This window comes from Leptonychotes weddellii, chromosome 2 (assembly GCF_054177405.1).
Source record: "Leptonychotes weddellii isolate Sample4059 chromosome 2, ASM5417740v2, whole genome shotgun sequence".
Classification (NCBI taxonomy): Eukaryota; Metazoa; Chordata; class Mammalia; order Carnivora; family Phocidae; genus Leptonychotes; species Leptonychotes weddellii.
Genome location: NC_138370.1, coordinates 20,627,652 through 20,653,551, shown reverse-complemented (window position 1 = coordinate 20,653,551; position 25,900 = coordinate 20,627,652). Strand labels below are relative to the sequence as shown.

General features: G+C 44.6%; 1 protein-coding gene across 7 annotated transcripts in view; it reads right to left on the bottom strand.

Moving 5' to 3' along the window:
• Positions 1-2,037: 2,037 nt before the first annotated feature.
• The window catches only part of DLC1 (DLC1 Rho GTPase activating protein), a 394,038-nt gene continuing 370,175 nt past the window's right edge, over positions 2,038-25,900 (bottom strand). For 5 of the 7 annotated variants that reach the window (XM_006727396.3, XM_031028313.2, XM_006727397.3 and 2 more), the window contains 11 exons: positions 19,676-19,739; positions 16,193-17,616; positions 15,532-15,708; positions 12,485-12,644; positions 12,166-12,364; positions 10,005-10,218; positions 8,396-8,510; positions 7,580-7,798; positions 6,547-6,764; positions 5,402-5,575; positions 2,038-4,641 (listed from right to left, as the gene is read on the bottom strand). In XM_006727396.3, coding sequence (XP_006727459.1) covers positions 4,521-4,641; positions 5,402-5,575; positions 6,547-6,764; positions 7,580-7,798; positions 8,396-8,510; positions 10,005-10,218; positions 12,166-12,364; positions 12,485-12,644; positions 15,532-15,708; positions 16,193-17,616; positions 19,676-19,739 — 3,085 coding nt within the window. In that variant the 3' untranslated portion in view covers positions 2,038-4,520. The other 2 variants (XM_081808279.1, XR_014141200.1) reach the window with 2 other exon arrangements.

Below are 25,900 nucleotides of genomic sequence, written 5' to 3'. Positions count from 1 at the left end.
GGTAAAGCATTTGGGCCCAATCCCACTTTACTTTCACGAAAGCTCCTTTCCCTTTCACTAGCCCTTGCTTTTCAAAGCACCTTCACGAAGATCTCAGGTGTACTTCACGGTCTGCTTGTGTGTCGGAAGGGCGTAATGACATATTGCAGAAAGTCACAGGACTGGGGTTCCGGTGTGGGCTGCAAGTTAAAAAGCCTGTAGGTAGATGTTTCCCTTGTACCGCTGCAGCACTGTGAGATCAGAGGGGTTGGGCAGGTTGCAATCGGAGCACAATGTAATTGTTCTGCGTTTGCAGATGGGGGAGGATCTGTCCTCTGTTTCACAGGGAGGTCTTTTACATTTCAAATTAGATATTCAATTTGCAAACAGAACTATAAGTTCTTTCAAGCATTAACTTGGAGCCAAACTTTGCCTCATATTTATTTTTTCCTACGTAATACCACCTTCAGCATCTCAGTCGTAGGATGATTTAATTTGAGACCTGGATTAATGTGATCATTTTGCTATGAACCTTCATTTTCCTAGTTCTCAATTCTGATGCTGGGGCCATGTGGATTGGCTGCTACGATGAGAAATTTACCTCCTGATTAGGGAAAGGTCAGCAAATGAGAGATGGTTGAGGCAATGGACCTGGGCTGGAGTCTTGGCTCCTTCCTTCGGCTCTGGGTACCTTAATTGTCACTACCTCTCTAAGCTGTATCCTTATTTTAGAATAATACTTATGCTTCATGGGGTATGTGTGAAGCTTAAATTAAGTGTGAAAAGTGGACAGAAATAAAGACCCACGAATGGTGTTATAAAATTCTACACACCTCTATAGCCTGTCTCTCCCTGTACACACACACATCACACACACACACACACACACACCCACATACACACACCTAACTAGTGATGTTAGAAAGTACTGATTAGGATCATCTTAATTTTTCTTTAGATTTTACTTTTCAAAAATCTCACTTGTCTTCATCAGCTCTGAAAAACAGCTCTGAAAAAAAAAAACTCTTAAAAGAACCATCTGATTTTGTTAGAATTTTCCAAGTTATTCTATCTATAAATTGGTGAGCAAGATGTTTTGAATATAATAACTACCTTGACTTTTGTTCCATGAAGATCTTAAGCCACCCCTCCTGAGTGCCCAGGAGCCTGTCCTCACAGTCAGTACATGGCGTATCATTTCTGTTCGTGTCTGTGAGCAGGTTTTAGCGTAAGGACATTTTGCTCACTGCCGTGTCTTCAGTACTGAGCGCAGTGTGAGGTAAACAGTAGGCATTGAATAACTGACTCAAGGAGTGGACGAAGTAAATGGGTAGCCTGACAAAGCCAAATGAATCTACAGTGGCATCTAAGGATGTCTCCTCCCTCCTGGTAACCCTCTGCAGCCTGTCAAACAACTAAAGTTGTAGGTATTTCAGGCTTAGGACATGTTTTGAGTTTTTAAGATTTTATTTGAGAGAGAGCACAGAAGCAGGAGGAGTGGGAGAGACGGAGAGGGAGAAGCGGGCTGAGCAAAGAGCCTGACGTGGGGCTCGATCCCAGGACTCCGAGATCATGACCTGAACACAAGGCAGATTCTTAACTGACTGAGCCACCCAGGCGCCCCGTGCTTTATTTTATTTAGCTCTGAGGAAACCAGGTCTGGAGGTAGAGAAGAGGAGGGAAAAAAAAAAAACAAAACCTTTGGTCTCTGTGTCTTTTAAAAATTATTGTGAAGTTTGGTTTTTTCCCCTCTACTATACCCAGGGTGAGTGTTTGTCAAAATAAAACCTCTTCTAAAATGGCAGCAGTTTCCAAGAAACAAGACTTAGGATTAAAACTCCATCACAAAGAACTCTGAATTTAGAATCAGTGTCGGCAGCCTCTATATACAGTATCCATGCGCCTTCAACCAGCTCAAACTTTTAAGATTCCATTAGGTTTAACCATGTCCACTCTCTGCAATCTCAAAATGGGCAGTGATGCACCAAAGTGAGGGCTTACGACAGATGGCATCCCAGGTTCTCTCCCTTCTCAAATAACAGAAGCTGAGTCAATGAGTTCCATTTAGCAAATAATAAATTTATTAGGTGCCTACAAGTACAAAACACTGAAAGCCGCTGTAGGGGATTATAAAGATGTGTAGAAGAGCCCTGCCCTCAAAGAGCTTACAATCTAGGTGATTAGTCACAATAGTAAGTCATGGCAATAGCACTCGAGGTGACTTACACAGAGTTCTTGGAACATTCACATCCTTTGAATTCTCCTGTTGTCGTACGTGTAAGGAATCCTTTCTACAGGAAAGCGGACCAGTGGGAAAGAGACCTTGTGTGGACTTTAATGGTGACCTTGGCTTTGCTTATGAGCATCTTTCTCTCGCTGGCTCCTTATCCTTGTAACTCTCTCAGCATCGTTTCCTAACGACCTTTGTTAGGAGAGAATCTCCATGCTTCCTGAACCTTCACCAGGGTTTCCTGTTTGTTAGTGAGTGGCTCAGTGGCAGTTCGGCCTTGGAATGATTTGCAGTCCGATTTCTCCTTCAGCAAATCTGATTTTCATTTTAGTTGATGCTAGAATGATACGCTTTGCAATCTGTGGTTTTTAAGGGTAGGAGTGAGATGCAATACACAGGAAAGCAGGCCAGACCTTTCCCTTACTTTAAACATTTAATAGTGCACTTATGGATTATATTCTGTACAGATATAGAGCAAGTTATAAACCTCTTATTTTTTCTTTCACTTAGATTGTATTCATGTAAAGTGTATTTACATTAGGAAAAAAAAAAAAGCCTTGAGGTACAAAACCCAAAAGAATATCTGAGGTATAAATACAAGTATATTTTAAATAATAATTTTTATCATGCTTTATCTATGTTTGAAAGCACAGTGGACATGTGTACATGTTTCTTTATCTTAATAGAATGGTATATACAACATATAATCTTACAAATCTGAAAGCTATTAAAATTGAATATACAAGTATATCTTCATGAGGAACACTGATATCCAAAATACTCAAATTTTAAAACTCTAATCTCCCCCCCACTGCAAATTCTTCAAAGAACCTTTGAAATAACACTGACAATGGTAACTAAATTATAACAAAATAAAAATCCTTCTTACATCTCTCATTCATACATTATTCACTTTTGATCCATACAAAATAAATTCACTAATACTGTCTCATGAGTCAATCTTTATGGTTACAGTAAAACCTGGACAAAGACCACCCACCCTTCCAAAAAACTGTGCTGGTGCTTTTTCAGTTTTTTTTCCCTGTGATAACTATTTTCCTTTACCGCTAAAAAGATAGTCCAAGGGCATCACTATAAAGGAAAAGAAAAAGAAATGTAGGGAAAACAAAGCACAAAAAAAAAAAAGTTGCAAAACCAGAAAAACTATTTGCTGAAAATTTCAGGACAAATCCAACAACTAAATATGTGCAGCTTTCAGAAATGCCGTGACTAACAACAATCAGCACCTGTTGTTAAATTTTAATACCGTGGGTTAAATTTACAGGGATTTCCTTGGGACATACATAGTTTCCGATGTTTTCGGTGTGTCTTCAAGACTTTTGGTTATAAACAGGAAAATGCAAAGCATTCCAACAGGTAAAAGGTTCTGAGGCTTGATTCAGGAGTAGATGTTAGGGTGTTCAGTCGTTGTATCTTGACTTACAAAACAAACACAAAAACCCCCAAATAAAACTGTGCTTTGGAGCTAGTAAGGGTGGGGGCTGGGGGGGAGTAGTTTCTTCCCTGAACTAATCCATACTGGTTAAAAAACTATATCGCTATTTGCAATGAGGTCTAAAGACAACTGTGTTTGAGAAGGGACACTGGAATCAATCGACCACAATTACTTTTAAGGAAAGAGGAGGTTGGTAAAAAAGGAATGTGCTTAATGACTTGGAAAAAGAAAGAAGTGACCAAGGGTGTTGGGTCCCCTTTCTGGATGGGTCCATGGGCAGTCAGTATCTCAGGTTAAACTGAACCTGACGCATCAAAATCCTTCTAGAAGGCGTCCCAGTGTGCCAGACACTGTGCTCCAATGTACACCTCTCTGCCACTCAACCAGCAACAAACACACGTACAGACACTCCTCTGTGCAAACCTTTCTTTGCTCATCTCAGTGAGAAACAGGTCAAAGAGTACCAACGATTCCAGTGGATACACCGGTCCCCCAACACGCTGCAGATACGACGACACAGGGACACACACACCAGTATCACAAGAGAATGACGTCTCTTCATTATTTTCTGTAACGTATTTATAGTTTTGCTTCTCAGAAGCAACTTGAATAAGAACACTTTTTTTTTTCTTTTGCACAGTCTTATATATTCCAGGCAAGGTCTATAATCTAGACCTTCAACAAACAGGAAGCAGCTTTAAAAATGTCTTAAAATCGCTACAGGTGATCGCCACACTCCAACTTCTAGCTGTCTTAGTTTCAGGACTAGACTCAGAACCCATTCTTCCAAGGACCGGCAAAGGGCTTCCAGAAACAAACGTCCGGACGGTGGACACAGCCGCTCGGCTTCAGTAATCACCTAGATTTGGGGTCTTTGGTTTCAGTGTTCTGATTGCTGAAAGAGTCTCGGATCTTCACGACTTCGGCTGCACACAAATGTCCAAAAGATTTTGTGTACCACTCTGGCATGTGGCCCCTGCAACGGAAAGGAAAAGCAGATGGGTTCTTCACACTGGAAAGCCCCGAAAGCAGCCGGGTGGAGCTCCGAGGACACTTCCATGTCTTGATCCAGAAGCCATGTAAGCAAGGATTACTGCTAGTATTCCACGGTAACCTCCTGGCATAGCCATTACACTTCTGGAGCCAGAAGTTTCTCAAGGAACACCATACTGAGTACAGACACTGAGTGACATTGTTTAGGGAAAGCTTTAGCATGCAGAACAAAAACAGATCACACAGATGACTGAAAAAGTACCAAGAGGTAAAGACTGCAAATGAGAATTTAACCACTGTGTAAAGTTTTGAGACGTTCATGTTTTGGCTGTATTGCTGCATTTCAGTGAGTTTTCTGATATGAACACACACTCATCAATGGCACCCGCTATAGGCCTGACTAATGGCTGAAACATACTATGTATATTCACATATATTCGTATTTTCAAATACCTTTGAATATAAAATGAGAATCATCTGCTTGCTAGTTCCAGCTCTCATTTCCTATGGCTTTAAATGCACGGCAGAAGCAGCGTATCACACCACCTTCTCTAAGGGACTGAGATCAGGAAGCGGTCCCCCAAAGACCAAGAAACAGGAAGGTGTTACTTTATAAAAACTGCTCTTTAGGGAGTAGACAAGGTACAATGATGTGTTCATTTAAGCCATTCTCTGTAGCAGACAAAAAGTCCCATCTTCCTCATGACCCTCACCATGTCACAAAAATCAGAATCAGAACATACCTTAAGTCGGCTCTGCACATGTAGGTGAGTTTGGATTTCCCCGACCCGCAGGGTTCGATCAGATACCAGGAGAGAAGCACATTGACTCTCACCCCCACCACAGGTGCCCGGTCATGATCCACGGAGGTGAGTAAAAGGGCACATGCGCCCTTCGGTAAATTAGTCCGCCATGTTCTGTAGAGACAAAACCAGAGGGGAAAAAGATGGAACCGCCAGGAAGCCAAGTTGAAAATGGGCCCCACTGTCAAAAGAGACAACTGAGGGGCAGGATCAGTTCCTATGCTGTGTGACCCAGTCCTAGATGGATGGCACCCTCTGAACTATTGTGCAAGGGCTCTCGAGTGAGGAACTCCGTACAGAGCCGCTACGGTGCATATATATTCACACATCAGTTCTTTGAAAGAGAACCAACATGAAGTGTGACTGAAAACCATTTTTACATTTCACGAATTAGCACATGGCCATCCAAACGAGCACTGCTCTGTTGGAAAGCTCTGGACTAATGATGTGCCATTTCCTCAAAGATTTTTGGAATTCCTCGTTCGATAATGTCTCCAGAGAATTTATGAATTACATATAATTCAGCTTTAACCACAGCTCACTTGGGACTTAAATGTTATTTCCTGGCTTATGCACTCACTTGCTGTTTCTGGTGAGAAAAATCTATCCTAGAAGGGGCGAGAAACTGCTACCAATGAGCATATTCAATTGAAGGTGCCTCTATTTATTTATCGTATTTTTAAATATTTTTAAAGATTTATTTATTTGAGAGAGAGTGAGAGAGCGTGAGTGGGGAGAGGAACAAGCAGACCCTGCACTGAGCGCAGAGCCTGATGCAGGGCTCAATCTCACAACCCACAGATCACAACCTGAGCCAAAATCAAGAAGAGCTGGACGCTTAACCAACGCAGCCACCCAGGCGCCCCAAATGGGCCTCTATTTCTGAGTTCGATTCCAAAAGCGTTCCAACTATTTTCAGGGATGAACACACTGTTGGAATACATACAAACACATTTTCTGTATCTGGAAGGGTTCAACGCTATTTCACAGAGGCATACCTTCTACTTTACTTAATTTTACCATCTCATCACATTCAGTGACACCAGGCACATCCTTGTTACAGGGATCCATTTGGAAGCTCTCACCTCAAAACCACGTAGTCCCGGGCAGGATGGGGCGCCATACTGTTTTGGACATACTGGTAAATTTCCGTTTGGCTGTCCAGGATTTCAATCACTTTGGAATCCAAGAGGTCTACGTCCCAGAGGTGCTGTTCTTTGAGGAGGCGCTTTAAGATTTCCTCAGGCATGGCAGGGACTTCAATGGTGGACCGCCAAAGCCTTAGGGGAGGTCCTTCGCTCACCTGAAAAGAGGATGTATTTTTCAGCACTAAGACAATTCACACACCCCTACACTTCGAAGGCCAATTGCCGGTTGTATGTACAGTCATGTGTTTGGAGGCTAATTATTATCTATATGCTGGTATCCCCAAGTATATTCAAGAGCAGGCCAGAAAACCTGGCCTTTGGCCAATTTTCTGATCAAAATTATTAACATTTGTTTTCCTGGGACTCATATGAGGGTGAACGCAATAAAAATCAGATCATTTATCTGCATCCTAACACCTGCATGGCCATCCAGGTGCTGTCACTGTTTATTTCTTTTCAAGGTGGTAGAGACGGGATCAAGAAATACTATCACGGGCCTATCATGCTAAGCCATACAAGACATCCCTGCCCTCCAGGGGCTTCTAGTCCTAACAAGTTAATTTCTCACCCAAGTAATCCCCACTCATTAAAGGGCCAAGAGAAAAGTGGCTGAGAACAGAGGAGCGTGCAGGGGGATTCTGATCAAATTATGGAAATATCTAAGCATGTCATAGAATGCACTAAAGCCCAGTACCTATAGCCCAGGGAACTGTACTGTGATTCTGTGGAACCAAAGGATTTCAGTAGATGGTCCGATTCCTCCAACAAGCGTGAGTTGACTATGATTCCTTGCTGACCTGGATTCCACTCTTCCCTGGGTAACCGAATCACCTGGTTGGCCAGGTCTACAAGGAAGGGAATGGGTGACAGATGCCCATGGAGAGCTGAGCTGGCCCCAGGGTCTCACCTCTGATGAACCTGAACCCTGACCGCTGGAACTCAACCGGCTGACAACAGAGCCAAGACTTACCTTCTTATAGGAGAGCTCGGCCTGCTCAGACGTGGAGTAGCTGACCCAGCCTTTAAACTTCTCCTTGACCTCTTTAAACAGGCTATCCACACAGTCCTGGAGGAAGTGCTGGTAGTCAGCCGACTCGTCGTGATGCAGGCGCCCCAGTGCTTCTAGAGTGAGGGGCTTCAGCTCCTGTTCTGTGTAGGAATTCCGACATCGACTCATTTCCTCAGGGACCTGTGGGGGACGCAAGAGACCAAAAGGAGGTGAGTGTGCCTGTACTTGTTCCCGATGCCCATCAGGGGAAGGGGCGGGGCAGTGGCAACACGCTGGGCTCTCGAGGTGCTGCGGGCACCCCACCTGCTCCGTCTCCCTGCACACTAAGGGCTGGGCCTGCTGACCTCCCAAGGTATCGTGAGGACACAAACACGTCACCTTCATAAACGTATCTAAAAATCCTATTCCCATCTAAGGTGTTCTTCTGCTTTGGAAAGTCACAGGAGGAGGGTAAATGACGAATACGGGGCTTAAGTGGATGAGGACAGGCTTCTCAGATACAGAATTATTTCAGATCATTGGTTGCTTTTGCTTTTTAAGTCAAGGGGTATGGCGATAGGCAAATTTCATTCAACACGTTAACTCTAATGAGCTCATACATTATAAAATAAATAAGATGTTCTTAGAAAAGGAAAAAAAAGACATTCTTGAGCTATGTATATAATCTCCAGCTGTGGAAAGATCTTTTGGTAAGATGTGAACAAACTCGGTGCCTAAGATTTTGTCCTCATGATTTACGTAATCCTCAACAAATAACAAAGCTCCCCAACTCCTTACCTGGAAAAGCTTCTTGCACTCAGCAATCATATGGGCCAGACCCTGAGTGGCAGCGAGGTTTTCATTCAAATCTTTCTGATCTGGTTTGCCCAAACTTTGTTTTCTTTGCATTACCCTAGGCAGAAGAAATAAGGGAGGGGGGAGATTCAAATATTTATGTGTGTTTAATTAATGTGTTATTCTAGGAAACCCAAAGGAGAGAAAAAAACCATTTTACCGGAGCCTATGTGTTACCAAGAGGTTCAGGAGAGCTTTACTTTGGTCACTAAAATTCCTCAGTTTTATCAGCAAAGCACAAAAAACATGAAAGGGACTGTTCTCAGTGAGATCTAGGCTGTTTAAAGCCATCACGTTAAACAGGTTCCTATTTAAATAGGGCAGCTTGGAAGGTCTACGGCTGTTGGTGGGGAGACAGAAGGCAGCTTCAAGGGGCGCGAGGACAGGAGGCACTGTATGGGGGTCACTTTTCTTTACAGTTTAAATAAATAAAATCCCCTCCTGAAGGCGAGGGGACCATCTATTGTTTCCTAGAGGTTTCTCTTCATCTTATCTGATCTCTCTCTTCTGCTCATCTCTTGTTCCCTACCCTATTGAAGATGGAATGCCTCAGTTCACATGAGAACTAGATAAAAAGATATGTTAAGTATTGTACGGCTTTCAGAAGCAAAGCTGACTTCATCTAGCACAACCAGGCGTCAGGCCTGGAGCGAAGGAGTATCTGTCCAGTACCTTCAGAGCTGAGGAAAACGATCAGCTGGATGGGTCCGACGTACGGGGTTAAGTCCCCATTAGGGCCTCCTTTCTTACCTACTCAGCTGTGAGGCCCTTAAGGGAAACATTCACAGCCGTAAGAAGCTCCAACTGGCTCGGCCATCTCCCCTGTCAGATGTGGGCAAGTTACTTATTACACTGACCCTCCCTGCAGTCTCACCTCCCTGCCAGGATCTTCACCTCCTGTGATTGTTCCCAGGATTAAATGAGAGAATGAATGTCAAGGGTGTAGTCCCGTGGTTGGGTCAGAATCAGTGCTGAGCAAATATCAGCCTTTGATATTTTCCAGATCCTCTGACTTCTTCTTCATCCACTCCCAGCTTATATACGTCCAAGGAGAAGCTTTGCACACAATGGGCTTAGGCCAGGTCCTGGCTTTGAGGCTCAGCGTTATCCTTAGTTCTTTTAGACCCAGCTAACCACCTTACAACTTCCAGCACAGGCTGGGGGCTTGGCTTTCTTGACCCCGCAGAAGCCAGGGCAGTGAGGACCTTATTTCCATGCAGTTTTTGAGGTGAGTAAATCCGCACGATTTTTTGCTGGCAGAAAGTGTGACGGCAAGGTCACAGAGGGTGCCAGGGAGGATCAGGGCAAACGCTTGCCAGGGCAAAGCACATACCCAAATCTCTCTCTCAAAACCTGGGTGCCACTAGACTGTCTAGAAAGTCACAGCCCCAGGGCTGAGAAGGAGGGAAGTGTGGGGGCTGTGAAGGAAGGAGGCAAACTGCTAGACTCAAGTGTGAATCCAAGAAACCCAGGGGGACAACCGAGAAGGAAAGGTAGGCTGCCCTGGTCTGAAGAACAGAGCATGTGTGTGCACATCTCCTCGGACCCGTACCTTGGAGAAGAATTCTCTCTCTTCAGGGTGTTGAGGTGGAAAAGGGAAGGCGCTAGGCACACAGCCAGGTTGGTGGGAGTCATCTGGTTTTCTTTTACAGCTGCTGTGACGTCGCTCAAGAAGTAAAGGAGGGTCTGTAGGACCTCCCGGTTCTCATCAGGCAGGAGCATAATGGCGGCCTTGATAGCCTGGAGGCGCTGGTCCTTGGGCACACCTGTTCAACACCGACATTTCCCCCGTCAGCTCAGTGCTTTTCCACGCACATCGCGAGGAATCGTCCCAAAGCAAATACCAGCCCCAACGACCTCAGCCCAGTACTGAACAAGCACTTGCAGAGAGTGTACTTGAGGGCGCCTGGGTGGCTCAGTCGGTTGAGCGACTGCCTTCGGCTCAGGTCATGATCCTGGAGTCCCGGGATCGAGTCCCGCATCGGGCTCCCCGCTCGGTGGGGAGTCTGCTTCTCCCTCTGACCCTCCCCCCTCTCATGCTCTATCTCATTCTCTCTCTCAAATAAATAAGTAAAATCTCTAAAAAAAAAAAAAAGAAAGTGTACTTGAGGTTAATATGTAAGAAATTAGGAACCGCCACCAGCGTCACTACCCTCAAGGATTTCCCGCCTGTGGAGGAGTTAACAATTTTTCGACACCCACAATGCCAATATCCTCCTAAATCCACTCGGAGTTCAACTCCAGATATGATGCCTGTTCTTTTGGTTTATGGAATTAGTTTTTCTTTCCTAAGTATTTTTTTTTTTAGAAATCCCTAGTGTACCATTCTCGATTACTGAAAACACACACATTTATACTGTGGTTTAGTCTCAGTGAAAAACTGTATCTAAGATATGTACAAAGGGATAAAAACTTTCTCAGCCTTTACACAAAATGTTCATTATCTCTGGGGACTTTCCATAATTATAACTGATCTGCTCATTCGTAAGATGTGGAAAGGAAGCTGCTAAAATACTCAGTTGAAACAACAGCTATTTTTACTAGTAATTTCCTTAAGTTTTGGAAAGCATACTAGGGGACGATTATAAAAATATGTGCTTGAGAAACAAGCCAGTAAAATAATATACATGTAGAAAATGCTGGGCCCAACCTTCAGGTCTCCTTTATTAGGCAGATCTGTCTTTTAAGAGGCATGTGGTGGAAAAATCAAGTCACTCAAGTGCAGCTCCATAGGACAAACTGATCAAAACAGCTCCATGGTTACAATACATAACAAATACCTTGGTGGGGAAAATGTGACCTGTGTTTTCATAAAATCTGAAAGGATGAAACAAATAATGAAATAATCCAGACCAGCTCCATTTCTCATAAAATAAAGTCCAATGCACTGGTTTAAAGACAATTCGAGCACGAATAAAGAAGCTGCTTTTATATTACATTGCTGTAACACCACATTGAGCCAAGAAAAACACGGGGCTGTAAATGCTATAATCCTGATCTTGATCATTAATTTAGACAACTGTTTGCTTTAAGCTTTACTTAAAAGTGAGAAGGGCATGGGTATTGTTTTCCCAAGTATTTCTGGCAGAAGCTGAGATGAATAACAGAAAAAGATTATTTATTCATTTTACAGCAAGATAAAACACACAGACACCTGTGAAGTTTTAAACCCAACAGGCCCTGCTAGAGAGCTGCACATCAACAGAAATATCTTGGTACCTGCTCTTCTAGAAGCATCTTAGATAACACTGTTCTAGAAGCGAATGAAAAGGTGAGCTCCTGGATCAGCATGTAAGAATGTGGGGAGCACCTGGGTGGCTCAGTGGGTTAAGAGTCCGACTCTTGATTTCGGCTCAGGCCATGATCTCAGGGTCGTGAGACTGAGGCCGGCATCGGGCTCCGTGCTTGGCGTGGAACCTCCTTAAGTTTCTCTCTTTCTCTCTCCCTCTGCCTCAACCTCCCCCAGAAGAATGTAAGAATGTGTAAGTGCTCCTATATTGAGAGAATGAGGATAAGGGAAATTTATTTTTGCATTATTCAATAGGTATACAGAAACCTGCTCTACAAACAAGGAGAAAAGGAAGAAACAGATGACACATACTTCCAAGAGGTCATCGTGTGGGTTCCAGAGAAAGGCATGACAGGAAGCCACGGGTTTCAGCCGGTCCCACTTTTCCCCAAGGCCAACAATATGGAAATCAAAGAACACTTACACTGATAGATCTGTAGAAAGGTTTCTGAGAGCTTGTTCGTCATTAGCGGCTCAGGAAGGTCTCGAAAATACTGCTTGAGCATGTCTGCCACATCATAAGCAGACTGCCCCTCATAGCTGACGCAATCAATGGCACTTTCATTCATCTGGCGCAGAGCCTGGATCCGGGATTTGACACCGGATTTTCTGAAAAGCCCCACCTGTTGGAAGAAAAACATGACATGTCAGGATAGAAGCAATATTTCCACTACAGAATCATAAAAGGAAGCTTGAGTCCGAGGCCCCATGATTCCACGGGACCTGCGCACAGCGGTCCTCACCTGATCCAAACAGTGGTTGCGGAGGTAGCGCATGGCTTGCTGGATGCTCTGGGGCAGGGGCTGTCCCGTGCGCTGCACATTGACCGTCAGAGGGACCCCGAACACATTCCGGTCCTTGTAGTCTGGGACCTTGATCCTTTTCATGAACTTGGGCACAGCCCTATTTAAAGAACAGTAGTAGGGGTGGGGAGAGAGGTTTATTTGTCTGTATACTCTTACCCATCTTTGCAGGTAAACCCTGTGGGCTTTAGAGCTGTGCTAATAAGGTGGCTATTTAAATAAAATTACAGATTTAGTTCCTCAGTCATATTAGCCACAGTTCAGGTGCTCACGAGCCATCTGTGGCCAGGAGCTACCAGATGAGCAAATATAGAACGTTTGCACTGTCACAGACAGTTCTGTGGGACAGGACTATTCTGGATCTTCTAAGAGTTGGGGGCTATGAGACCCAGGAACATTTTCTCTGTTGGGGATTCTCCTTCCACTATTAACTCTGAGAACTGGGTCTATATTCTTTTTTTTTTTAAAGATTTTATTTATTTATTTGACAGAGAGAGACAGTGAGAGAGGGAACACAAGCAGGGGGAGTGGGAGAGGAGAAGCAGGCTTCCCGCTGAGCAGGGAGCCCGATGAGGGGCTCGATCCCAGGACCACGGGATCATGACCTGAGCCGAAGGCAGCTGCTTAGTGACTGAGCCACCCAGGCACCCCTGGGTCTATATTCTTAAGGGAGCCGATGGGCTTCCTTACAAAATGGCAGCACAGGAAGGCATAAGAAACAGAAAACATTCAAGACCTGAATGAGGCGCTTCACGACAGAATTTGAGAAACATGTTCCCGTTTGTCCTGTAAATGGACAAGAATCATTTCTAAGTTTCTGATGAGTTTCAAAGCATTTAAGGTATAAAAGGATCATGTAATGCTAGATGAGAAAAGAGCAAATACGTGGTGTTGGTCCAACATAATGAGAACCAACTCCAGAGCGCAACAATGGGGGCCAAGCTAATGACCGGAAGTCAAAATAAATCCTCCTGCTCATGACCCCGGAGAGTACATCTTCAGGTTTCTAAAGGAAGATGAAAAAGAACAATGAAGGTTTTGTGAGCTTACACGCCAGGCTCCCCGGAGTCCTAAAACCAGGTCCAGCCCCAGCAGTACACGGAACAGCAGGAAACCGATGTCACGCATTTAATGCTGTCAAGCAGAAACTTCAGCTCTAAAAGTGACCTCTCTAAACGGGACAAGAAAGGGCAAGGCCGAACAGGAAAAGAACTTTGTGCAGAATTTCTCCTTATTCCATGGATCCCACAATGCGAGGCTTTTACATTTGGTTTTGACTCACTGGAAAAACTGACCAGAGCTCAAGAAGTATTACGGACTTTCAGATTCTTGAGGGTTTGGTGGGAAGGGGGTGGGCAACTCAGAAACGAGAATGTAAAATATGTACTTTTAAATAGCCAGCAGGGAAAACAGGGCTCTAAGCACCGAGGAACACTGCAGAAGACAGGCTGCTTTGACTTCTGAGGGCTTCCCAGCAGCCACAACACGTTACTGTTTATAGCCCTACGAAAGGTAAAACGAAAGCGCAGAGCCAAATTTGTATTTCCATACAGTTAAGTATATGGTATCGTGGCCATAAGTGTGTATAATACTCGCGTTGTCGGGGGGAGAAAAGCCCAGCGGCGGAATGTGCAAAGAACACATTACGATCTCCACCGAGAATCTGAAGCATGCGGGGATAAACCGGTCAATACTTATTTCTGTCATTCAGAACAAACAACTTCTGTATTTAGCAAGGCTCACATAATAACAGCCTTTGAACGGGAGGTGCTTTGATGCTGAAGTTAAACTCACTACGAGTCCTGAGGAGAGGAGGACCTGGGGAGAGAAGGGACCCTTACGCTGCTTTGCCGACTCTCCCGGGCCCCTCTGGTCGCTGCTAAGGGAAATGGGCTGCTTCTCCGTTTTTATAAAAAGCAGAGGTTGTGCAACTGCGATGATAAACACTCAGATGACTGAAAAGGCTTAAGGATACCCAGCTGACACAGTGAAATGCACTTGGATGTCAATCTGGAGGTAGGTCTCTGCACTGACAGCAGAGAAATTAAGGTATGCACGCATTAGGTCCCATCCATGACCCATGCAGCCTGACAGTCTCCAGCTCACGTTGCACACGCCAAGGGCTGTATTCTTGAAAGCAATTACGAACAGTTCTCCGATGAATTTTACCTTCATGTATATTTTAGCCTGTAATATCTTAGAGCAGTGAATTCTTTGTGTTTGTTATTCACTGTTCAAGAGTCTCTTTTAGAAAAAAACATAACCTGAAGTTTTTAGCACAGGTAGATTTTTGAGTGATGCTTCAAATATTTACATCAGAAATGATTTCTAAAAACATACACGAAAAGGGTTATAAGGCCAGGTGCTGTACGTCAAACATTTCAAAGTTGGTCTCAACATCCTATGATACGAACAAAATTTTTCTTTCCTTCTTTCCCTAAGTATGATCTGATACTATACACATATTTACCTATGGGGGGCTATTTCTTTTTCTTAAGATTTATTGATTTTGGGGGGGGGGGGCAGAGGGAGACAGAGAGAGAGAATCCTCAAGCAGACTCCCTGCTGATGGCGGAGCCGGACGTGGGGCTGGATCTCACAACCCTGAGATCATGACCTGAGCCGAAATCAAGAGTCGGATACTAAAGCAACTGAGCCACCCACACGCCCCTGGTGGGCTCTGCCTGACACCGGGAAGGAGGCACCTGTCCAGTGTGATGGAACAGCAATGCAGTCTCACCCCAAGAACAGGCGATTTGTCAACCTGAGAGCTGAAACTCACTCAAGCAATCCCGCCGCTTATTCCCTAAAGAGAGACTGGCTTGAGCAGTATCAAATATGGCCTCAAGAATGCAAAGATTACATTAGGATGATAGTCTAAAGGTATTAATAAAGAATTGAACTGCAACATACTCAGTGTTGGGACAGCTTCAAGAAGCTGACCAAAAACTCTTCCAATTAGTTTACTGAGCACAGTTAACCCTTACCAGCTAAAGCCATGCTTATTAGAAGGTGTGTATTTCTCCAGCAGGGCAGTTAACTTTAGGAGCGAGTATTTCTGCAGCAGGTTCATCTGGGCCACCGACTGGCAGTTAATCTGCAGTGACACAGAATTTAAGCTCGGCCGATGGGAGCTCTGGAAACTGTGCCATCTCAGCCTGTGCCTGTGGGAGAAGAGCGGGGGAGGGAGTGAGTACAAGGGCTAACAGGTAGACGCGAAATCAGCAGGGGCTGCGCCCTGCAGGGTGTCTTATCTCAGGAACGGAGAGGACTCAACTTCCATCCCATTCTTTTCCTTCCCCCGCTGTGGTAAAATACACATGACATAAAGGACCACCTTAACCACTGCTAAGTGTACAGCTCACAGGCCTTAAATACCTTCTCACTGTTGTACAACCATTACCCCCCAGTCACCCCCAAGACTTACTTCCTCTTCCCAAACCGAAACTCCGGACCCGCTGAACAGCGTCCGTGCGTTTTGGATGTTAGGAGCTCCTGGTCTGTCACTTTTCTTGGGAGCCCACAAGGGGTGGCTCCGAATGCCACCCCGGACCCTATTCCCCCCGCCTCCCCGCCCCCCATGAGAGCGGAAGCAGCCCCTTCCCGGGCCTCCCCTCCCCCGTCTCTGGAGGGAAGCAAGGCTCTCACCTATTGGACCTGGTCAGGGAGGCCCCAACCCCAGAATCCCTCCTTTCCGGGATGTCCGAGGGCTCTTCGGGTTCATTCAGGGAGTTGCCCGTACTGTCCAGGTCACTGGGCGTGGCTCGGTCGTTGTCCACATCCAGGTGTATCTGTTTGGGAGAGCTCGGGCACGGAGAGACCGAGTCCAGGGCTGAGTCAGAGTCTCCCTCATCCGAAAACTTCTCTGACCACTGGTTGACGATCCTCTGCATCCCCTTCACATGGTAGAGGATGTCATCCAGCTCGGGGAAGATGTCCTCGTTCTCCAGGTCGGCCAGGTCCCCTGAACTGGAATAGAGGATGGAGCCCGGCACGTTGTCATAGACACTCAGGCGGCTGCTCATGGAGCTGGAGGAATTGCGTCTCTTAAGCTCCTTGGGGCTGTCGCTGCTGTTTTCCCTCCTCAGGCTGATGTGGCCGGGGCCGTGGAAGCTTCCAGTCCTCCAGTTCACGGAGCTGTTATTCCCTGAGGGAGAGAAACTGCCATTGGAGAGGGCCTTGGGGAAAGTGCCAGGCTTATGATCTTCCGGGATGTAGAACACGGCGTCCTCCCGGTAGCTCTCGCGGTTCTTGAAGTTCTGTTCCGTAACGCTGTTGAACGTGGACTGACTGAACGGATCAAAGCCCTCCAGGTACATGCCCACCCGCTTGTTGCAGGCGCTGAGGCTCCGGGTCCTGGTGACCGGGCTGGGCGTGCTCACGGCGCTGCTGGTCTCCGACTGGCTACTGCTGCTGCTGGTCTGCGTGGAGTTGGAGACGCTCCGCTTGCGCAAGGCCGGCACGTTGATGTGGTTGCCGTTGAGCGCGGAGATCTCCACGCAGTTCAGCTGCTTCAGCTTCTCCTCGTCCAGCCCCTCCCGCAGAATGGGCCCGCTGATGATCAGCCCCAGCTTGGAAGGCGCCTTGTGCTTGCCGTGGTGCGAGCCCTTGAGCTTCAGGCTCTCCATGCGCTTCAGCAGGCTGCGCGTCTTGGACTTGGCGTTCTTCTCGGGGCCCTTCAGGCTGAAGCCGAAGCCCGACAGTTCCTTGGGAGACGGCAGGCTGCAGAACGAGTCATCGTTGCCTACGAAGTTGCCGGAGGAGCAGACGCTGAGGACCGAGTTGGTCCGGGGCGTCGCCGCGTCCCCGGCGTGGGGCGCGTGCACGGGGAGGCTGCCCGTGCTGCTGAGGCTGAGGACCGAAGCCACCTCCTGGCGCTCGCTGAGCTCCGTCAGCATGCTCTCGTGGCTCGCCGCGTTCTTCAGGTGGGTGTCGTCGGCGGCCCCGGGGGCTGGGTCCTGCTTTGAGGAAAAGACATCAAACTCTTCCAGCCGGGACCACCTCTTGCTGTCCCTCTGGAAAGTCCATTTGCCGCTGATTGCACAAGGCTCGTCCTCGTCCGAATCCTCACTCTGCAAGGACAGAATGGAGGCATTCGTCACTGGGACCGGGCGGACAGCAGGGAGCAGGACGCGAGCCCATGATACGCCATCGGCGTCAATTCCCCCTTTATGTCTCTATTGTGTCATGTATGATTATTTGATTTGATGACGACGATTTTATTACTATTTTTTCCATTACAAAGATGTACACCTCAGGACTTCAACAGGAAGAAGCCTGACCGGGTGTTTCAGGCTAAATAAGAGTTATTTTAGTAGAAACTGTTGGATCTATAGGCTGTTCTTTAATTGCTCACAGAGGAAACCTCTTGAGATCTGTGAAAATTCCAGGCATGCAAAATATTTTGAACTGGAGTCAGCAACGGGTAGGACTCCCTCTGGTCTGCCTCCAGTTTTGCTGCCTGTTGATAGCATGTGTTTATATTCTCTTTTGCCATTAAAAAAGGTAGTTTTCAAATCCTAAGAAGAATGGTAACTGAAATCTGTAGCCACCCTAAAAGTGTACAACATCTCCTAACAGACCAATGGAGACACCAAGCCAGGTAATAAGCCCCCACAATTTTTCAGTCTGATACTTTTCTGCTTCTTACCTGTTCTTTTTCATCCCCTCCCCCACCAGACACGGGGTGGGGAGCTAATGCCACACGTGTCCTGTGAAGTTTCAACCTCAGACATGCTCCAGGCCATTTAACAAGGCTTCACAAATACCCAGTCCTGACAGCGTGGAACATTCAAAAACGTGAAGTAACATCTTTGCTGACCTTGCTTGATTTATGGGCAGGACTCAGGGTTATGCCGCGTCACAAACTACTGCATCTGAACCTTCTAGGCGGGATATCAAAAGGCACCATTCAGTCTGATGCAGGTCTTTCCCACTGGTGTGGAAAATATCACATGACCCACATGTCACAGGACAATGAGTAGAGAGCATTAAAGCTGACTTGGAGACTCCTCTCCACAGCTCAGTGGGTGCTGAGGTTCCAGTTCATTTGTTTAAAAGGTTTAACTCCCCCCAAGAAGGCAGCTTGCTGCAAGTCAGGGACTCTAGGATAATTAAAATTTGTACTCTGAACAGTCAGAAATATGTTCTTCGACCAAACTTATTCCTGTTTACTCTAATTTGTGACAATCACTCCCAGGACTACACCCACCTCTTCTCCTAAGATCTCATAAAAGGTCCTCACATTTCATACACAGAAGTTACATACCACCATTTGACTAGAATGTGTGGGATTTCCTGCCCTTCCCTCCGTCTCCCCCAGCTCTTTTCCTCCCTCCGGTCTCATTATTCATCAGTACCCCACAAGCCAGCCTTCTCTTCCATCCCCGCAGCAGCTCTGAAACACGGTTACTGTTACGTGTGGGGAGAGAGTCCCCAAAGAACTTTAGCTTTAATTTCTGAAGGGAATAATGGAGGATTCACTGGGATTCCCTAAGCCTCATTCCTTTAATCTGTAGTAGGCATTGAGTTAACAAGGCAAAATAATAGATGATTTGTTCCAGTCAAAAACAGTTGGAAAAAAACCTTCATAGATACAGAGAACAGACTGGTGGTTGCCAGAGGCAGGGGTCAAAAGGTACAAACTTCCAGTTATAAAGTAAGTTTTGGGGATGTGATGTACAGCATGGTGACTATAATTCATAATACTGCACTGTGTATTTGAAAATTGCTAAGGAAGATCTTAAAAATTCTCATCACAACAAAAAAAATGTTATAACTGTGTAGTGATGGATGTTAACGAGACTTATTGTGGTGATCACATTGTAATATATATACATATTGAATCACTATGTTGTATACCTGAAACTAGTATTATGTATCACTTTTATCTCAATTAAAAAAAAAATAGTGGGAAAACGTCAATTTATTGGCTAGCTGCAACTACTGGTTTCGGTTACATAAGGCTACTTGATCTTTGGTAAACCTGACTGGATTGTAACATTAAAAATGTAGATTTTTGGAACAAGGAAGTAGTAAGAATTTGAGAGACAAAACCTCTTACAAAACACATAATCCAGTTTTTGGTCTGCCTCCTTTCCTCCCATCCTATTATACATTTTATATACTCACTCTCTTCCGATGAGGACTAATTTCCAGCTTCATCACCGCACACTTGTTTAAAGTATTTAGACGCCTACAGGGCAAAGAAATAGTATTAGCAAAGATAGGAAACCACTGATAGGTAGATACGTATTTTTTTTTCCAAAGAGGTGACATGTGTAATCAGTTTCTTTATTCTATAAAAAATTATTCTATAATTTAGAACAGTGTCAGAAACTTCTTTACAAAGTGAATAGTTTAAAAATACCTTGACATTTCTTAAACTTCGTCATTTAGATTGAGTATTACTATTTTATAGTAAAAGGACACATTGCTAGGGTACTATCAGGTGCTTCTTATTCTTCCCAGGACAAACAACTCTCAGTGAGGAAATTTATTCTTCCAAGAGTCCCTAGGTTGATCCATTAGGTAGCTCCTCATAGTGCCAAGAAGTAAGAGCCAGTGATGTCCCCTTTCACAGAAATAGCAACAGCAACAAGGAACCAAGCAGTGTTCTCGGTAAATAAAAATAAATGGTATATTCTATCTCAAAACAAAATTCAAACAGAAAAATAAGCCAGCTTCTAGACATAATAACCTTAGACACTCTGTTCAAAAATTTAGCGAGTTCTTATACAGAATAGAAATTGGAGCCTCTTTAATATCCAGTTCTTTTTACAACTTCCTGTATGGGACAGGATAATGTTTGGAACAGTCATAGCTATAGTGGAAATGATTACTGAAAAATTTCTCATACAGCAGCTTCAAGGGTTACAACAGAGCTCAAGAATCAGCACTTGAAATCAGATTCTTCTTTGGAACAAGAGTGATATTTTTACCTTAAACACTTTTTTACCCCTGCCAAGGAGTAATGTCAATTTATAATTATGGAAATAATTTCGGTTTGTTGAAAATGCAATAAAAAAAAAGAAAACACAGGAAAAAAAAACAACCCCAAAATAAAAGTCCTCATCAGGAAATAATGAAATAGCTGGAAAGAGAAGACCATCCCATACTCAGAAACACACGGTATTGTAGAAGTGTGAATGACAGCCCCCTCTAACAGCTTCTAGATGACCAGCACTTGGTCTTCCTCACATAAACCTTCGGCATATCTGCTGTCTTCCACGCTCAGCTTTCCAGTTTTTCCTACAATTGCAATTCTTCCTTTTTCATAGGATAAGAGCATTTGATTCACACAAATTCAAACTGACCAGGAGACTGCTTCTAGGCTTTATCTTTGGGATTCTGTTCTTGCAACTCGTCTAACAACTTGATGCACAAGGATAGAAAGTATTTTTGCCTGCTGATAAGACTGCCTTTGATTTTATAGATTACGTGGTAGCCTGTTTATAGAATAAACAAAGATAACTCAGAACGCCTATGTTGCCTGTGTTCAGAAAAATTCTGTTGATGGGGAGGGAAAGAAAACAAGTAACTAAGAAAAAGCCCAAACTTTGAAATGAGTGGATATTAGGTCCCTCCCTAAAGGGGCATGCATTACTTAAATGACTTAGATCCACAGTGTTTTGAGTTCTCAAACGTTTTCAAGATTTAAAGAACCCGGAATGGTTACAGTTAGTCTTACGTCTGGGTTTCATTAATCAAACCTGTAATCAAATACCCACTTGACTTCATTTGGGCTTTAATGGTTGAGTGGTGTTTATAACCAGGTTTACTAGGCATGGAAGCCTCTGGCGGCGGGGGAGGGGCTCACTTCACAAATTCTAGATTTGAGTCAAACAAAAAAGACCCTGGAGGCTAGTTTTATAAAGGTCAACATTATCTTTTTTATGTTGGTAGCAGCAAGCTAATGGCAGTTCAATTTTGAAGCCAAGAAGTTATTTCTTGGGGTTTCTGTAAGATTCATTTGTTCCCAGGACCTCCAAAGAATGCCCACTGGTGAGACCTTAGCTACCTGGAGAGGGACCACACTGACACGAAACAGTTAGAGCTAGATGGAAGGGGGCTCGCTCCGGGTCAGGCGCCATGCCCCGCACCACATAGGTGTTATTTCATCTTGCTTCTCACAAGAACCCTATGGCACAGATACTACTGTTTTCCTTTTATAGATGAGGACATGGGGATTTGGAGAGGTGACGAATTGCCACAAGAGTAAAACATGGCGGCTCTGACATTCAAAAACAGTATACCCTGTATTCTTTTCCAAAATCAATCTTAACGACGCTAATACACAGGAGCAGCTTATACCTGAAGTATGATTCCCCAAATGAGTGGCAACTGGTATCCCGCACCATCTGTCCGGAAGGCATGGTCCCTCCAACCCCCCTGGGCCCTCACAGGGCCCAGCTCCACAGGAATGTGGCAGTCTTATCTGCTGGGCAACTTGTACCCTGCTCTGAAGGGGGAAGGAGTACAAGGTGGGCCATCAAAGGCTCCTGAGTTTTGCGGCAGGAAGCTGCAAGCACCCTGATAAAAGCAAAGCAGGGGGGTTTTGGGCCCTTGTATTCAAAATGAAAACAGGGACAAGTACAAGACACATGTGAGAAAAGAAAAGGGAACTATTTTCCAAGTAAGACCTGACAAATAAAAATTGTTCCAATTCTTAAAAGATACTTTCTTGGAATTAGTGCAATTGCTTTAGGGTGGTGGGGTGATAGACACTGGGGAGGGTATGTGCTATGGTGAGTGCTGTGAATTGTGCAAGACTGTTGAATCACAGATTTGTACCTCTGAAACAAATAATGCAATATATGTTAAGAGAAAAAAAAAAGAAGAAGATAGCAGGAGAGGAAGAATGAAGGGGGGGAAATCGGAGGGGAAGACGAACCATGAGAGACGATGGACTCTGAAAAACAAACTGAGGGTTTTAGAGGGGAGGGGGTGGGGGGATGGGTTAACCTGGTGATGGGTATTAAAGAGGGCATGTTCTGCATGGAGCACTGGGTGTTATGCACAATGAATCATGGAACACTACATCAAAAACTAATGATGTAATGTATGGTGATTAACATAACAATAAAAAATTTAAAAAATGTACTTCCTTTTAACAGAACAGAAATAGTAACAAAGTTGAAATCCACTATGTGGCAGGCTGCTTGACATTGGTTAGGCATTCAAGGACTGTTTTACAACAAAGTGGAGACTGACGATGATAGCTGGGATATGTACTTATCATGATATGATTATCACCTTATTTACATAATTCTTTGGTGTGTTGATAGGAGGAGTCAGTTGTTAACTCCAAAGGAAAACAGTGATATGGAACATTTTTCAGAAGCTAGAGAGACAAGATCATCTCAGTGATCTATACACCCAGCGTGGGGCTCGAACTCATGACCCCAAGATCAAGAGTTGCATACTCTTCTGACTGAGCCAGCCAGGTGCTCAGAGACAAAGATCACTTCAGAATAGGTGTTCTAATAGTAGGTCGCAGTTTGCATTATTACTGTATATGCTTCAAGGCAAGCAAACCACTCCCCCCTATTAATACTGAATGTGACCCTCTCATGATCTTGGCCTTATCACTGGGGTTCGATTATACAGCAAAACTAACGAGACTGGGACAAAAGCCAATCTCTCAAAGGAAACATACAAAAATCCCTTACAAGTGTAAGTGCAAGAATGTTGGTGAGCAATCCAAATCCCAAAAATGCAGTAGTTTCAAACTGTAACTTTTGGTCACTACTAAACTTTGTATTAAGGTACTATTACCATGAGGGGCACCTGGGTGGCTCAGTTGGTTAAGTGTCTGCGTTTGGCTTAGGTCATGATCTTGGGTCCTGGGACTGAACCCCACTTCGGGCTCCTGCTCAGCAGGGAGTCTGCTTCTCCCTCTCCCTTTGCCCCTACCCCCGGCTCGTGTGCTCTCTCTTTCTCTCAAAAAAAAAAACAAAAAAAACTTTAAAATAATATTATCATAATTCTCAAGAAAACATTAAGTCGGGGGCACCTCGGTGGCACAATTGGTTAAGCATCAGACTCTTGGTTTTGGCTCAGGTTGTGATCTCAGGGTCATGAGATTGAGCCCCACATCAGGCTCTGCACTCAACGCCAAGTGTGCTTGAGATTCTCTCTCCCTCTGCCCCTCCTGCTCATGTGCTCTCTAAAATAAATAAATAAATCTTAAAAAAAAGAAAAAGAAAACATTAAGTCTATGGCTTCTGCCCTAAGTAGACTCTGCTAAGAGATCAGCAAATATTATCCGTATAAGAATATTTATAATTGGGGCGCCTGGGTGGCTCAGTCGTTAAGCGTCTGCCTTCAGCTCAGGTCATGATCCCAGGGTCCTGGGATCAAGCCCCGCTTCGGGCTCCCTGCTCCGCGGGAAGCCTGCTTCTCCGTCTCCCACTCCCCCTTCTTGTGTTCCCTCTCTCGCTATCTCTCTCTCTGTCAAATAAATGGGTAAAATCTTAAAAAAAAAAAAAAAAAAAAAAGAATATTTATAATAAATTTTTAAGCAGAACACTAATGTGTACATGGGAGCATAAAGTTTAACATTTATGTGTGGGAGGGTGGTAGGAAAGAGAAACCATGTAAGAATTATTTATTTATTTAAAAGATTTTATTTATTTGAGAGAGAGAGAGAGAGAGGATGAGCAGGGAGAGGGGCAGAGGGAGAAGGAAAAGCAGACTCTGCTGAACAGGGAGCCAAACACGGGGCTCGATCCCAGGACCTGGGGATTATGACCTGAGCTGAAGGCAGACGCTTAACTGACTAAGCCACCCAGGGACCCCAAGAATTATTTTATTTAAAACAAACTTTAAAAAGTTTTCTTTAAGGTAAAAATGTTAAAATTAATGTTTAATAATATTTTATGAAGTAAAACTTTTCACCTTTCTGTAACCACTTTACTATATTTAAAATCAACTTCTCAAAATATTTCAACAGGGCAAAAGATGGAAGTCTACAAGACATCTGTCAGTCTGGAGAGAACTGGACAAATCACAAACTTTCAAACCACACCACAGCTTCATGATTTACTGGCCCCCAAATTCCATGGGCTGAGAGACTATGTGGAAGAGGCTAGCGTAGCTAATGAGATGGATATCACATCATCAGTAAAATAGGTTATCCCCCACCACTGTGCTGACAACTGGGAACCTATTGGGCATTTCAAAAGAGGATGCCCCATCATTTTCTTCAGAACATTTGTTTGGTCCTCTCAAAAGGAGAATCATTTGCCTTGGGAAGTCTGTGTGAACATGGATAAGAGCCCTTGGTGTTTCCAGTACAAACAAGTTGATGACCATTACTATGAATTCTGAAGCTTTTTTTTTTTTTTTAAGGATTTTATTTATTTATTTGACAGAGAGAGAGAGAGAGAGCACAAGTAGGCAGAGTGGCAGGCAGAGGGAGAGGGAGAAGCAGGCTTCCCGCGGAGCAGGGAGCCCGATGCGGGGCTCGATCCTAGGATCCTGGGACCATGACCCGAGCCGAAGGCAGACGCTTAACCGACCAAGCCACCCAGGCACCTCTGAAGCATTTCCTTTTTGAAGAGAAAACCCAACTTCAAGATTTTCTCCACATACTCAAATCTGGGCCTCCGTTTTGGGCCTAATAATTTTCAAAGCCCTTTAACACCCATTACCTCATTTCTTCCTCACACTTAGCCTTTGAGACATCATTCTCTGCATCGGAGAAAAAAGAAACCCAACCAGCATACACTGCAGAGTCCAAATACAGATGAAGGTCTAGCTGTTTTCACAAAAGATCCAGAAACACAGATTTATTCCCTTTAAAGGGAGGTGGCTTCTCGAACAGAACGGAGAGCCAGTGGAAATCACAAAGGGCAGAGGATGACCTTCTGCTCAGAGGAGCGCAACACAGTTTCAAACTGATATTAAAAAAAAAAAAGTATTCAAGAATCTAATCATGAGCCCTTTGGGCTGCAATGCTGTGGTGATATTTTTATGACCCAGAAATGCCTAAGCTGTTGCTGCTGTTCAGATGGCCCACTTACTAAGTGGCATAAAATGTGTGAAATGGGCGATCTGACTCAGTGCGTAAATATTTCCTAGGATCCATTTTATGAGTGACCTCATTTATATGCGTTATCACCAATGACGAATTGAAAAATAAATTAATTCTACCCCACAGCTAAGCATTAAAACATTTTAAAAATGTCTGGAGTGGTTTCTATTCCAGATGTTGACTTTTTCCCTCCCAAACTGCATTAGTGACATTTTCTCGTTCCCGATGACATAGCTTTGGTATTACACAGTGCAGTGAGAGACGCGGGATTAGGCTGCTTTCAGAAAATGTGTCCATACTCTGGACAACCCTAAGCAGCC